Here is a 16677-nt window from a genome sequence, read left to right on the forward strand (position 1 = left end):
TTTTGCAGTGTAGGATCTTTTTTAACGGTGTGCCGAACCTGGACTCAAGGACTCAACACTATCAAAGCAGCGTGGCCTTCTTACAGATAAAGCATCATAACATTATGTGTGTATAAGCAACTTTTGGCCTGTTTCTGAAATCAATGTGAGCAGACCTAGTGTCCCAAGACTCAATACATTTACTTCTCATAGCTATTAAAATCCATTTATTTTCCTGCCACTCATGCAGGACCGGGCTGAGAGGGATAGCACACGCATTTATTTCCTTTTGCCATAAACCAAACGGCTTAAAGAACACACTAAATGTTTTTTATAAAAGTAGTACAAACATGATTATGAAAATGTGTTTGCTAGTTTTCTGTTGACATTTGTGAAGTCTCATCTCATTTGATTGAATAGTAACTGTGAGGTCAATCATTTCCTTGTGTTCACATGTATTATAGTTTCACTGTTTGGACCTTTCACTTACTGTGCAGTGTACCCCTTAGGGACATTAGTGACATCTGGCATGACATCATTTCTAACCTTATGAGGAACTTTTACAGTATGTCGCATGAAAAGCTTTTTTGATTTGTCTCATTTGTGGGCGTGTTCTGATCCAAAGATGTTGCTGGAGGAAGACTTTGGCCATGACTGCAAACTCTCTTCTTTCTCTTCATTGAGATCCCATTTGTCAAGGTCGAGTGCAGGGGGTATTAGTTATGCAAATATTGACATGCCGTTTTGGCCTGGTAGCTATCAATTCAAGTCAGAAAATCAATGGTCCTAATAGCTGCTCATTACGCACTTGATGCATTTTCAGGGTTAGCATCAGCTTCTCCAATCAATGCAGTCAAAAACTATTACTTGACCGGCATCCTCGCTCGCCGCTTTGTTTTAAGAATTCTCACATCTTTTATAGCATCTCTGTCTTTCACAAATTCGGAAATCTTTCAACAGGCAAGCTTTTGATTTTGTTATGCCATGCTTGTATTTTTTTATGGTATATGGTGCCACACACATAATCTTGCAATCATCGGTTGCATTAACCTTTTATTCGCTTTCAGATTTATTTGCATGACGAATATTTGTACATTTGTATTGCCAATTCTAAATGATGATCGTGCAAATCAGCCAAATACACAGTGCACAATGAAGAAGCGAGGTTACAAAATGTAATAATGAAATGCTTAAACTATAAAGATTATTACACAGGCATACAATTGAAATGACATCCATGTTGTCTTTTCTGTAAAATGCACACTTCACAGACACACTTTAGCAAGATTCATGAAGAGAGGATCTTTATTTAGACACCAGATCTTCTCAGATAAATAAAGGCAGTGCTAATGGAAGTGGGACGAGCCGGGTGTGTGTCAGAGGTTTGCCCAGATAAATCATTAGATGGAAGGTTATTGGAAATGCAGGGAGATAAAAGAGTGAAGAAGCCAGTAATTGCCTTAAAGATCAGACTACAAAGCATTAGCCTGGCTTTTACAAGGCCGGTCGACAACAAAAGAGCCGTAATTTATGAGCTCAGCGTAAAAGAATCGCATAATTGCATTAAAAATTAATGCTAATGAGGCCTAAAATGGGAAAGGTGGTTATTATGAAAGTTTGTATTCATCTTCTCTGGCCTGAATGATGGCTAGTGGCTTGATTAATGGCGTAATTTCTATCAATTAGCTGTGCCGAAAATAAATAAATAAATCTATCCGCAGAGACCAGACCAAATAGAGGATTGAATTACATATCTTGGCCTGATACTGAAAAAGATTGTGTGTGTGTGTTTAGCCATTAGTTAAATTTGTTGCATGTCCATGAGTTGCACATAGATGTAAATTTCTATGTTTAATGTCGTGTGTAATCTAAACAAATACGTTTTTCATGTACCCTATGTGCTAATTGCAAGCACTCTCCGTGGACCTTTTGTCAGTGTCATCATTAGGTTTTGTTTTGCTTTGACTGTGATATTCAAAAGCAACTTGAAATTTGTGGCCATTTGTGACCAATCACCGCAGTTACTCTTTAATAAATGATTCATTTCCATCAGTGATGAGAACCGTTGTAATTTAGTTCAAGGAAGTAATGCATTCAATTATGGGAATTAATCGGGCGCAGTGATGCTTTGCGCTCGCTGTCCCTTGGTCGACTGAACATGTTACCAGTGCTCGCCTATTGGATGTTGAGTTGTTCAATGATGCCCTCTTCTGGTTTGAGCAGTCCTGCCTGATGAAAAGTCGGACAGATTGCTTCAACTTAAAAGTGAAATACTTTTAACTATTATTTATCTTGACTAGAGATGAGTTGTTATAACTTATAAAATTAAAAAGCGGGTGGGAAATGGGCGGGGAACTGTTCTATGTTCTTATTAAAATATTTTGGGTTGTAGTATTTATGCATATATGTGTATTTGATTGAAAGTATACCAGATGGTAAGCTCGCATAGTGGGCTAATTGTCTAATTGTGTTGCAAATGTGTATATATTGTGTATGTGAATATGTATGTACTGTACCTAACTATGCAGGCGACAGTATACCTGATCTTGCTTTATATATATATATGCATACAGAAATATGGAGGATTTTTGTTTCTTCTTGTAAAATTATCTGTACTTTATTGTTTCTCCAATAAAAATAAATAAATAAATAAATAAAAAAAACCTTATAAAATTAAGTTGACTTTTTTCAACTAGATTTTATAAGTTGTAGCAACTCATCTAGATTTACATTTAGGCATTTAGCAGACGCTTTTGTCCAAAGCGACTTACTGTACAAAGATTAGGAAAGAATAAGTTTTGTGTCATAGGGAGGCAATAGTACACAGTATACAAGTTTTCACTATTTCTAAACAATACCTGTTTGAGAGAAAAGAGTTAGTTTAGGTCTTGAAGATATAAAGTCTCCCCATGACAGACTCTTCGCAGTTTGGTTTAGGGAGAACTAGGATGAATAATAGGAGGTTAAAATGACTTGTAAATCTGAGTTGATTCAACTAAAAAAATGAAGACAGCAAAGAATTTTTACAGTAAAAATTTAAGTTGAACCAACTTAATTTATTTAGGTGTTACCAATTGAAATAACTTTTTTTAATTGAACCAACTTTTCACTTTTAACCGTGAAGTGCCTGTCTTAGTTCTTATTAAAACAAATTGCTTTAAAAATGTTATAAAATATAGTTTTGCACTGCTAGGTTTAGGGTGAGGAGTGTGGGTTAGGTTACAATGGAAAAAAACTGTAGAAATTACAGTAGCTAGCCACTGTTTGCCAGTAACTTACTGTAGATTTAAATTGATGTTATTTACTGGCAACAGTTTGTTCAAAGTTAAATAAACATTTGACATTAAAAAGTCTTTATCTTTATCTAAAATAAAAGCCTCATTCTGAAAACCAAAATCTGAAGTAAAAAAAAATGGAAAAAGGTTGGTGAGGATTTTTTGGTTCCCAGAATGCTTTGCATGAGGCTGCTATTTTAGTTTTATTCTGTAAAGATAAAGACTTGTTAATGTTGAATTTTTTTACAGTGAAGGTATTTATAACTACATGTGTGTGTGGGCTGTTGGTATATTACAGGGACATGAATAGTGTATAATGACATGTTTATTATGCAATAAAAGTATCCCTGTAAACTGAACAGCTTTAAAAACACACTACAGGGTACTTTTTCATAGATTAAACACTGTGTAAGTGTGCATGCGTGTGTGTGCATGCTACTGTACCTGTTTTGGGCACACATTTGTATCCAAAACCAAGCAATACCTGACAAATCTTTTGACCAAAAACAAATACTTATTTTAAAATAATTTTTAATGTAAAAATGCAAGAGTTTCTGTTAGGGTTGGGGTGGGTTAGGATTAGGTTGCCAAACTTGACAAATCTGACCAAAGCCTCAGTTTGGGGACGTTCTCTGTTGAAAAAAAACCCTAAAATATACTAAATATATTTTTCATGTAAAAATGCATAAAGTTTCTGTTAGGGTTGGGGTTAGGTAAATGCTTTATAAAACAATGTAGACGTCTTTGAAATGTCCTCATTTAGATAAGTAAATGTGTTTGTGTTTGTGTAAGCTTATATATGCTATAGTGCTTGATTCTGTTTCCTATTAATGCTTTTTTCATCAGTTTATTTCCATTTTCAAAGCCTTATCTGTATTTATTTGTGTTTAAAAGCCGGGCATACACTCACACACAGTATGGTTGAAGACTGCTTTATGTTCAATGTGGCGACAATGGACTCTGAATTAATTTTGTGGATAATGTGTCAATATTAAATATCAACTTTGACCTGGCCTTGTGCTGATCATGTCTGGCAAATATGTCTCTCCGACAGCGCTATCGATTTTCCACAATCTGTTCAGCTTGGTCTTCTCTCTTAAAGTCCATTATTTTTTATTTTCCTATGAAATATATCTTTCCTCGCTGACATCTGACAAACAGCATATGGAAGGCATTTTATCTAGCAGTAATGCTTTTGTCAAATAGTATGAGGCATTAATGGAATCTTGGGTTTAGGATGGGTTATTACTGATATGTCTTGGTTGCTTGTGTCATTAAGATGCTCAGCTTACACTGAAGAGTAATATGTGGGTGACTGGGAATCTGTAGACTTCAAGGCCACAGATTTTTGGAGAATATTGTGTTTAAGTTTTTCAACATTGTGAACCATTTTAGGAGGATGTGTGTGTTTATGTCTCTGTACGTACAGTACAGATGTGCTTACATAAAACGTTTTCGGTCTTACTAGGGGAGAGATCTGGAGTTGATTTATTCAGTTTGCTTTTCAGACTCCGATGTTTTTAGCAACAGCCGATAACATTATTATTGTGTGATTGACAGAGACATGCAGACATTATACATGAGAAATTCCTGGCAATTCTCAACCTTACCTTGGAAATAAAGTTTTTTACCAAACCTAAGTGCCACTTTCACAAAACATTGTTTTTTCATCAAAAATGCGCTTATGAAAATTAACATAAATATAATTTTTATTTTAAGAACCATGCCTTCTCCATTTGTTTTTAGTTTGTTCATTTTAAATCATAAAATTCCTATGTCCCCCAAAAACATATGTACTTTGTGCAGTGTTGAGAAAGTTCACTTTCTACATGAACTAGTTCAGTTCACAGTTCACACATTTTAAAATGAACTAGTTCAGTTCACAGTTCGTATTTCAAAATTTTGAACTAGTTCACAGTTCCAAAAATGAACTAATTTATAGTTCTTTTTCCCCATATTATTTTTTTTATTATTATTGCCATTATAGCCCATATAGAACCACAGACAGCAATTATTTGATCAGTTTTAACACTGAAGCTAAATGCATCAGATTTCATCTTAATATCCAACTTTAAATCCTTATCCAACCAGGGTTTACATTAGCATTGACTGTCTTTTAAAGTTTGTATTTGATTGCACATACCTTGAAAGGCTAGCCGGGTGCTTCAAGGGGGTCGCACATCGGGCAAGAAGCGCTGCGAGGCGTCGCGTGTAGGACAACTCGCAGGTATTGCACACCGCACGTGCACGTTAAATAGCGTGAGCTTAGTCAAAGTCTATTTCAAGATCCGGAATATGCGTTAGCAGCCTATGCTAATCGTTAACGGTTTAGGACAAATATGATGTTATTTAATGTTAAACTATGTGAGCAGTGTCCAGTGCGTCACCTCCATGCTTCTTTTTGTTTTTTTTGACGCATGCAGCGTGTGTGTGTGTGTGTGTGTGTGTGTGTGTGTGTGTGTGTGTGTGTGTGTGTGTGTGTGTGTGTGTGTGTGTGTGTGTGTGTGTGTGTGTGTGTGTGTGTGTGTGCGTGTGAGGTTCCAAGCGAGTGAGGGTGCGACCGAGTCATGTGTGTGCAAGCCTGTGTGAGTGTGTGTTCGAGCGAGTTTTCGCATGTGTGGGAATGTGCGAGCGAGCGTGCGTGCGTGCGTGTGTGTGTGTGTGTGTGTGTGTGTGTGTGTAAGTGAGTGAGTGAGTGAATTTGTGTGTGTGTGCGTGTGTGTGTGTGTGTGTGTGTGTGTGAGCGCGTGCGCGAGTGAGCGAGTGCGCGAGTGAGTGAGTGATAGTGTGCGCGAGTAAGTGTGCGAGTGACTGTGTAAGGTGTTTGAGCGAGTGAGTGTGTAAGGTGTTTGAGCGAGTGAGTGTGTAAGGTGTTTGAGCGAGTGAGCGTGAATGAGTGTGCGAGCAAGTGAGAATGTGAGCGTGTGAGCGAGTGAATGTGTGAGTGTGTAAGTGAATGAGTGTGCACGTGTAAGTGAGTGAGTGTCACGTGTGCATGAGTGTGTGCGTGTGAATGAGTGTGTGTGAATGGGTATGTGTGTGCGTGTGTGAGCGAGTGAGTGTGCCTGAGTAAGTGTGCGAGCAAGTGTGTAAGGTGTTTGAGCGAGTGTGTAAGTGAATGAGTGTGCGCGTGTGAATGAGTGTGCGAGCGTGAATGAGTGTGCAAGCAAGTGAATGTGTGAGTATGTAAGTAAGTAAGTGTCACGTGTGCATGAGTGTGTGCGTGTGAATGAGTGTGAGCGTGTGAGCGAGCGAGTGTGAGCGAGTGAATGAGTGTGTGTGCACGTGTGTGAGCGAGTGAGTGTTTGAGTGAGTGTGTAAGTGAATGAGTGTTTGAGCGAGTTAGTGTGCGAGCGAGCGAATGAGTGTTTGTGCGCGTGTGTGTGAAATGTGCATGTGAGTGAGTGTGTGAGCGAGTGAGGGTGTGACCGAGCGAGTGTGTGTAAGCGAGCGGGTGCGTGTGAGTGAATGTGTGTGCAAGTGAGGGTGCGAGCGAGCGTGTGAGTTAGGGTTGTTGCGGTGACAGAATTTTCCCACCGGTTAATCAGTGCGTGACAAACCCGGTTATATCGGTTTCACCGGGTGGGAGGGGCTTATAAATGCACAGAAGTACGCATTTTACTTTCACTTTTGAATTAGATGCAACTGTTGTTTAAATCCAGCGCTTGCGTACGCTGCGTTAAATCGCGTATGAATTTGCGTGCAAATGTGAGTGCAACAGCTGGTTTAAGTGCTTGAGTCAATGTGCGCAGGTACTTCTGACAGAAACCCGCCAGTCCCAAGCAGAGCAACCGGCTATTCCTCCATAAAGCGCTGCTTGAATGATGGGTTTATTCTTCTTCTTAATGAAAAACACAACAACAAAACGATCTCGCCTATATTAAACATCATATATGTATCTTATAACAAAAACGAGTAAGCACGCGTCTTCTGCCATCGTCTGCTCGCCGTCTGACAGGAATGAAATCTGACACCCGCAGCCGCTGCTCTGTGATGACGCGCGTTCAGCTCCGCTTGATTCAGCCAGCAGACACATTCAGTTGTAAGTGTTTGCTCTCTCTAACCAAACTAAATGATTTAATTACAAGAAAATATCAAAACGCCGGTGAGTGACGGTGTCGCGGTGGGCAAGTGATCTAACCGGTGAGAGGCTGAAGCACCGGTAATCACCGTTTCACCGACTATCGCAACAAGCCTAGTGTGAGTGTGTCAAAGTTTTAAAATATAATACAAACAAGCCCAGAAAGACAAATTAAAACACATTTTAAAACTGTTGAGGATAATGTACACAAAAAAAGCAATTGGCTTATTTCTATGTGGTGAGTGATAATGTTTAGCGAGTGAGAAATGAGAGGAATGTTACAGTATTTTTTATTTTCTCTTTGTATAACAGATGTACTTTATCTTCTGTATTATGCTCATCTGCTTTTTTTCTGGAGTCTAACAGTCTACTGACACTTATCATCCACAGGCCAAATACTGTATAAGCGTGTGCCATGGCGCTATATAGTTTCATACTGTTATTTGCTACAAGTATTGCACCAATCAACATGATGTTTTTCTTTATTCTGTGGCTTGTGACCAATTGACCTCCCCGGCTGACCTCTGGTCTGTCCACTCGTCCCTCATTACTCTGTTTTATTTCTGTTGTTCTTGCAGAGGTAGTCTCTCTCGCAGAGCAGGTGAGGAGAATAAAGGACATCGAGGCCATCGAGAGTGACTCTTTTGTTCCTCAGGCTTTCAAATCATCTCGGGATACCACCAAGGTGCGTCTCGCCCTCCCTCCTTCTTCTTTTCAAATCGTGCCTTCCTCCTTATTTTTTATTTGATTTCCTTCCACCGGGTTGCGTTCCGTTTGTCTGCAGATGAAATGATTCCTATTCATTGTCATTTGCTCTGTGCACCCGTCCATTTGCACTCGGGTTCCTGAAAAGCATTTGCCCAGCGGTGGTCCCTGCTCACTCTCTCCACAAAGAGCATTACCGAATCTGGTCCCGTCAGCATTCACATCCACTGTCCCAATTAGATTGCTAACAAATGCACACTGATCTCTGTGGCCTGAGACAAAAGGTGACAGTTGATATGGCCCGTGTGATAGATTACAGCACGGCAGGGCTGGATGCCTCTCCTGGACTGATCTTAGATCTGTCTGCGCAAACTTTTTAATGCAAGATCGGGGCTGCAGATGGAGCAACAAAAGCATTTACGGAGAATAATCTTGGACAATTACGAATAAAACTTTTGGGCCAATGTGATTCTTTAGCTGATCTCAATTTGATTTTATTGGAAAATGTTGTTAGAAGAAATGCACTGACATCTGCATAGACCTGAATTGAGGTCTCATGTTGCTCCAAACCCGTAAGACCTCTGTTCATCTTCGGGACACAAATGAAAATAGTTTTGATGAAATCCGAGAGCTAATAGACAGCAAAGCAACTCACAACTTTCAAGACCCAGAAAAGACATGGTTAAAATAGTCCATGTGAATACAGAGGTTCAGTCTTCAATGTAAGAAGTGACAAGTAAAGTTTTGGTGCTCTTCGACATGTATTATATCTACAGCCATAGATATAAATTCACATAGATGTGCTATTAACAGCTCGTATCTATGGAGAGGTCAATGAGGCATCGATATACTGTGTGTATCAGCTGTCACTGAGTCACTACCCCTAAAAAAGGTCCTAATATGTATCATCAGGTACACATGTGGAACCAATCTGAACTCTTTACATGTATGTGCATATTTGTACTTTTTGAAAGGTACAGCCCCAGTGACAGGACAGGGGTACATATTTGACCATTTTACGGACAGTGTGTTCAGAAACATACCCTGCCCATTCACAATCAGGTCATATTATTCCTGAACTAACATAAGGAATCACATGCAAAACATTTTGTGATATGGTTATGTGTTGCATAGCTGCTAAAGTCTTGATCATTATAGTCGTGACATTTTATCTGTATTTGGGACACATGTAAAGAGGGCTATTACGTAGCTGTTTTCATAAAATATACATTTACACTGCCACTTTTCAGTGCATACTGTATGTTGTATCCACAATGGGTGCAAAAACGTGCCGACAATTCAATAATGTGTTTTTCTTCAGCCTGTTGTCACAGTTGCTCTGTGTGATGATGTTGTGTTTTATTGTGAAAGTCATTAGAGTTTATTTTTTTTTAGGTGACTGAATCTTCAGAGATTAAGATAGAGACGGAGGGAGAGAGCGCTACTGTCGCCTGTCTCCCCACCTCCATCACATACAGTGACAGCAACACCTTGGCTCATCCCAGTGTAAGTCTATGTGTTTATGTTTAATAAACCTCTTTAATTCTTCAGATCAAAGTTCACAGTCAATGGACATCAGTGTTTCCTTAAAGGATTACTCAACTTTCCTAAAAAAATTAATTCTGATCATTTACTCACCCCCATGTCATCCAAGACGTTTATGTCTTTCTTTGTTCAGTCGAGAGGAAATAAAGTTTTTTGAGGAAAACATTCCAGGATTTTTCTCCATATAGTGGACTTCAACAGTTTACAGTTTCAATGGGCTCTAAATGATCCCAACAGAGATATAAGGGTCTTATCTAGTGAAACGATCATTGTTTTTACCAAAAGAAAGTACTTTTTAACCACAATGTCTTACACTACCTATGTTACACGTTATATATGTGAAACGCACACTTGCGGGACCATTTTAAACAATAAATTGACACAAAGACATTAATTATTATCATTCCACATTCAAAAACGTCTGAACGCTCCTCTTTCTCTGCACTTGTAATCACTGGAGCGGTAGTTTCACATACCTCATGCCGGACATTTCCGCGTAATACATAAGGTTACGCTGGTGCGTCACAACGGCTAGTGCAAGATGAGAAGTTATGGTTAAAAAGTACTTATTTTTATTTAATTTTTTGGTAAAAATGAGGATGGTTTTGCTAGATAAGACCCTTATGTCTCGATTGAGATCGTTTAGAGCTCTTTGAAGCTGCATTGAAACTGTAACCTGTTGAGGTCCACCAAAGTCCACTATATAGAGAAAAATCCTGGTTTATTTTTTTCTCAAAAAACTTTATTTCTTCTCAACTGAACCAAGACAGACATAAACATCTTGGATGACATGGGGTGAGTAAATATTACGATTTTTTATGAAAGTGGAGTAATCCTTTTGATTCAAGGTTTATAAATTCTTAGGGCTGTCAATAGATTAAAATATTTAATCGCGATTAATCGCATGATTTCATGAGTTAACTCGCGATTAATCACAAATGAATCTCACATTTTTATCTGTTCTAAATTTAAGTTTTTAATGCTCTAATCAACATGGATTTGGACAAATATTTATGCTATATGCAAATGTATGTGTACAACAGCCTGTTTACATTTTCAACAGAACCATCAGCCATAGTTTTATATGTGATTTAGTTCTTTTCTATTTCTGTTTGCTGCTGCATCATTTGTGACCTGTGCTGGCAAATTGAGTTGGGATGAGCAAATTTTCAAAAATTAGTTATTTATATTTTAACATTCTCTATTAAAAAACCTCAAAACAATGCATGATTTGTTGGAATCTGACAAAACATGACAGAACTACACCTGTTTATGCAAAGCAAAAACAATATGAATATATGTTAAAAATATGTTCTTCTTTTATTGTTTAATTATGACATTGAGACAGACCGCTTTATGATACTGTAGGCTAATGCAAGGGTTTAATATAATGTTACACAACAGATATACTTTTCCTCAACAGTTAATCCAAACATTCACTTCAGATACAACAGATTATAGGTCATACCTGTGTGAATTCTTGTCAAAACAGATATTTTTAAAGCTGTAATTTTGTGTAGATGTTTATATATATCGGGGTCGCGCACTCGCGCGTTTGTATGCATGCACTTCAGACGTCAGCGTCAGATTGCTTTTGTGTCTTGTCACTCTTAATACCTCTTTTAACATCAATCAGTTCCCGAACTTTATCTCTCTTAATAATTATTTTAACATCAAGCAAGTCCTGCACTCTTTTTTCTATTATTTCTGTATAACTTAAAAACAAAAACAAAAAGTTAAAGAAGACGCATCTTTGCTTTAGATTATGGATTTGGGACGGTACACCTCTCAGGAAACGTAAAAATAAGATAATTTTAGATGTTTAATGACCATTTAGAGCATTGGATGCCCTAGACGAGAGCTTAATGTTCTTATTTTTATGGAAACCTCCGACTCATCTAGACAGAGCGGGTCACTTGCTGCGCCTCAATTCATCCAGCTGTGGGCTAGACCAAGGGTCAAAAAGAAATTACGTGTTGCGTTAATAAAATTAGTGCCGTATTATTAATAAATTTGTGGTATTGCGTTATTAGGGCTTTAATTTTGACAGCCCTAATAAATAGTTAATTAATGACTAATAACTTATTTACAAATGTATTATAAACCACTGAGAGCCAGTCATAACAACAAGAAATAAAGGGGACTTTTATGCAATATTTATGAAAAGTAATAAAAACATTTTTAATTTTAAATCGATGCTTAAATGGATAGTTCACAAAAAAATTAAAATGCTGTCATCAGTAGATAAACAAATTGTTCAAAATATCTTCCTTCATGTTCATCAGAACAAAGACATGTATACAGGTTTGAAACAACATGAGGGTGAGTTAATGATGAAAGAGTTTTTGGGTGAACTATCGCTTTAATAAAGATGCTTATTTGTACTGTTGTTTTTGACCACATTTATGTTGAAAGAATAGTGCGGGGTAGTCTGTCGGTCTTGATACTCCCAAAGCAGCCACAGCCGTATACACTTTACTTTAAGATACACTTTGACTAGTTAGCAAGTTATTATGGATTATTCAAATAAATAAAATGCATACATGTATATGCATAAACACACAAACACAACATGTTTCAATCTCGTAGTCGTCTACTTTTGATTCGTGAATTTAGTTTTGATGAAAATATAAATCTACATTTTAAATAAGAATTGATAACTCTGTAACTATCAATGTATTTGTTTTAGCATTCATTAATGAAGATCTTTAACAAAGCAAACGTTTATTTTGCATCTCTTCATTTAGGCGGTGCATCTAAAGTTCCACTTTGCCTTCCCAGAAGGCCTGCTGTCGGCAGTTCTGCATTTGCGAGGCTTATTCTCTAACCCCGATGCGAAATTATCAATTTTTACAGATCCACTTTCGACAACGCACTCAGGGCCCTTCCCGTGCACCCTCGGTAATATCGGCAGACAGAATTTCCTATGAAAGCGCGCTCCATCTCGCTCGCTCCACAAACTGGGTTATGTGTGACGAATGCAGATGAGCTTGACAGGCTGATCTATGGCAGCAATATGCCCAAGGCGAGAAAGCTCTGATCACCAGTAATGATTCAATCATTTAGCCCGCGCCGCTTACTGTATCTACTGTAATTTCAAACTCGTTAGCCGCGCATCGCTAGGCGCAATAAGAGTCAGAGGAGGCTCACGGTTTCGTGTCGTGGCATCGCCGACATACGAGGAAGCGGGCGGCGAACAGATCCAGTCCATTAAAGCTACAACGTGCACGTGTTTCCCGGCCCAACAAAGAGCCTGCGACACGCGCTACGGGCGGATCTTAACCCGTTGAAAATGATCCTTTTCTTCCCGTAAGATGCACGCACGCGCACGCTCGGCGGGATGGAAGCGATCAGTCTTTTGAAAGTGCAGATTTGATTTTATGCCTCTTGTGTTGTTTGGATGAAGGAGATGAGTGATGAGTGTTGGAGAAGAATCCATAACTTCCAAACTTAAGGAACTCATAAGCACAACTAATGTGGGAATCACTCAAATTCTCCCTTCATGCTGACATCCAAATCAGCCTCATGCATTTTTCTGTCTGATGTGTTTATGATGCAATACCATTTACACTTTCTCCAAATCGAATCACGGCTATGATCGTCTTATATTAAGCCAACAATTAGAGACCGGGCTCCAGATCCATTAGAAGCCGATAGGAAAGATTTGTTATTTCAGCGATCTAACCTCATTATCAGACCGTGACCAAATCTTCAAGGCGTTCGACTCTGAGCAGCAGAGTAAAAATCTGTTCATTTTAAATGGCTTACATGCACAAAATAGTCAATAATGCAACGTATAGAAACATGTATGCATACTGTAACTCGTATGTTAAATCATTATTTCCTTTGGTTATTTTACAGGATTATGGTTTTGATAATCCCGTATGATCGTCTTTTAGTACTCCATGGCCTGGTTTCACAGACAGTGCTTAGTTTAAGCAAAGACTAGTTCTTAGTTATATTAAGATGTTTAAACAATGGCTCTGGCTTTTTTAAGATCTGTCATTGCATGTTATTTTTAGTTGAGATGTCTCAAACATGTGTTTAGCCTTAAGCCTTGTCTGTGAAACCATGGGTTTTTGATAATAGTAACATAACCATGGATTCTTCGCAGTCTGGAAATCAATTTTAGGGATTGATTTGACCATTTCAATACTTCCACTGCCCTCTTGACTGATACTATATGAATGTAATGTATCCATTTAACATGAACCCAAATGAAGGATTCGTAATTCTTTTAATTCATTTTATGTCTTTTTGGGTATTCTTTGAAATAACTTTTTAGGAGTAATGACACACAATTATCAGAAAATAAAGGTAGAAACATTGTCACTATAACGGTACCTTTTAAAAAGGTTCTAATAGCATTTTGGTATAGATTTGTATCTTTGAGGAACCAGTATGTACCTCTAAAACCCCATTCACACAGCACTTTGCTCCCAGAAAACTCAAAAATTGGCAGAGAGGGGTGAACACAAACACGTCCCGTAAAGAGGAAAGCATTCTGTGTGAACAAGAGGCAGAAATAATGCCATCACAACAAGAAGTTATGGTTCACCTCTTTCCCACAGGGATTTAAACACAGATATATGTGAATAAACCAAAAATCAAACCATCTTGGAAAATCCAGGATGCATTTTCCATAATCTCTGTTTGAAAAGGGCCTAAGGTACCAATGTGTGCATTTAAGATACCAATATGCACCATTTTATAGTATCTTCTTGTAAATATTTTCTGAGAGTGCATCAGACTGGACAGAACATTTTGTCTAAGACTACAATTTAAAGTAATCATTTTTCTATAAAAAATGTATGTCTATAGCACAATTCACAACTTTGCACTCTTGCGGAGCTGCTTTACACAAAATAAATGTTGGCACAGTTGAGACGCACCTGTATTTTAACAGTAGAAATATAAGAATATACTGGTATGTCATGATAACAGTGGTGGCGTACAGTAAAGGTCTTCACAGGCCCACTTAGATCCTGAAATCCAAGGAGCGGGATCGGGTCTAAAAGTTTCAAGTGTGCTGCCGCGGACGTGGGTCGGGTATAATATTAGAAAATTAAAATGAATGTGTTTTTGCCAGATACGTCCCAAACTATCTTTCATGTATTCACCGAATCCTTTTCCAACTCCTCCTCTGTTGCCAAGAGTGCTTGCAACATCATGTGGGTGGCGGTAGGTTAATTTTCGTCGAGACAGACCTGTCAATCAATTTTAAATGCCCATTTTAGCCATTACCATGGTGTCGTCGTCAGATAACAAAGGAAAATAAGTGGAGCAGCGGGCAGAATTGCATGACAGTCCACTGGGTTTATTTCTATCAGACTGGTGCGTGCGAGGCTGCAGACTGCACACACATTGGTGCCGATTACATTCGGGTCCAGTCGGGTTAATAAAAATTGTCACTGGTTCAGAATTGGGTGTAATTTTCTCGGGTTGGTCTCAGGTTAGGTCTTTATATAAAAAAAGATTTATGCACATTTTGGGTTAGGTTAAAAAGTGATTCAGGTCATTTCATGTCGGGTATATTTCCTTGGACCCGAGAAGACCTCTAGCTTACATTACATGTAAATGTGCACATACTGTATGCCAAGGGTTAAAAAAATGTCAAAACACTGACTCAAGAGTTTCTAAACGAAAGAATGACTGAACTTTATCAATTTATAATTATTTCAAAAATACTTCTTTTATAAGAGATTTTATGTATGTGAGGACTTAATATCTCATGGTCTTAGTATATGGATTCAAAGTCATTTAAGAATTTGAAAAATACTACCACAGTAAATGCAATACTTAAAGCAAAAAATTGTCTCACAGTTTCAGCAGTAACAACATAAACAAACAGCTTTCGTGTAAAAAACAAATGAGTTATTTTTGACGAGGTATTTGTTTCAGAGTTCAGTTTAGCCACTAGCCAGACCATTAAACAACAGAGAGCGGTTCAGTCTAGACGCATAACCACGACAACGCACGTGAATCCAATGAAACCGTCAATAGAATTGTAATTGATGTTATATTCAAAGCAATATTGACTAAATATTATCAATGATCACATGACTTGGTTTTGGTCTGGTTCCTCTCATGTTTCCAGAATAGATCTATATCAAAACTAACAATATAAGATTGATTTAAATTGTTTCTGAAGATGATGTATCTTTATTCTTTTACTGCTATAAAAATAATTCCAAGTTTGAAATTGAACTTCCTGTTTGAATAATCTATGATGTACAAATCATCTCTTGCAGTTATTCATGGATAAAGAGCGAGCAGAGAAGTTGTGGCTAAACAGACTGATATCTCTGCGTCAGGAGAGACTCATGGGGAGTCCAGTACCTTGAAGACAACAACACCTCCCGAGAGATTAAAACTGAGAGAATAACACTTCATCACTGAGTCCAAGTTCATTCCTGGAGTGTTAACACTCAATATTTTAAATACATTTTCAATGACTGGTTTTAGATTGTTTGTATGATTTGTTTTCTTTCTATGACCCCAATCCATTGATTACAGAGTGCATTTTATACAGTGTGCTGGAACAATGCTCAGAAAAAAGTGCAAGGGCACCACCTGGTGGTTTAAGTGAGAAATATTTACCTCACAAACCTTATTCAGCTGTGGGATGTTCTTGTATCAAGATTTGATTAGGTTAACTCATGTATACTAACAAACCAACAGTACTCTAGTATTACAAGTTACTTTCAGTTAATCTACATGATATTTTATTTTCTCTCTGCTCTGTTTATCAACTGATTTTGAACAAACAAATAAAGAAAGACAACTCCTTTTCCATCAAAATGCATCATGCATTTATTTGATCTGTTTTTAAAATGAATGGGCTTGTTTAAATAGTTGGTTAGAGTTTTTACTTGTGTCAGAACTAAACCAGTTTGTTTAAAGTACTGCTTCTGATGAACCATTTTTGGTGAAGTTAAATGTCTTAACAGTTTCTGACTTTCTTTACTTCTAAATCACAATATTGTATCAAGTTGCCAAATGTGTGCACCCATTAACTAGAAGAGCAAGTACCATTTTTCAGAAAAACTTTTATTTTAAAAGATAATGTCTTAGACAGAGATATATTTTTCA

The 16677-nt window shown here is 37.8% G+C and overlaps 1 protein-coding gene across 1 annotated transcript in view; it reads left to right on the forward strand.

Annotated features, from left to right (window-relative positions):
- The window catches only part of rsrc1 (arginine/serine-rich coiled-coil 1), a 161770-nt gene extending 145373 nt beyond the window's left edge, over positions 1-16397 (forward strand). The window contains exons 8-10 of the mRNA XM_065281818.1: positions 7914-8020; positions 9436-9546; positions 15837-16397. Coding sequence (XP_065137890.1) covers positions 7914-8020; positions 9436-9546; positions 15837-15929 — 311 coding nt within the window. The 3' untranslated portion in view covers positions 15930-16397. The remainder of the gene's footprint in view (positions 1-7913; positions 8021-9435; positions 9547-15836) is intronic.
- Positions 16398-16677: the final 280 nt, after the last annotated feature.

This window comes from Paramisgurnus dabryanus, chromosome 8 (assembly GCF_030506205.2).
Source record: "Paramisgurnus dabryanus chromosome 8, PD_genome_1.1, whole genome shotgun sequence".
In the NCBI taxonomy this organism is placed as follows: domain Eukaryota; kingdom Metazoa; phylum Chordata; class Actinopteri; order Cypriniformes; family Cobitidae; genus Paramisgurnus; species Paramisgurnus dabryanus.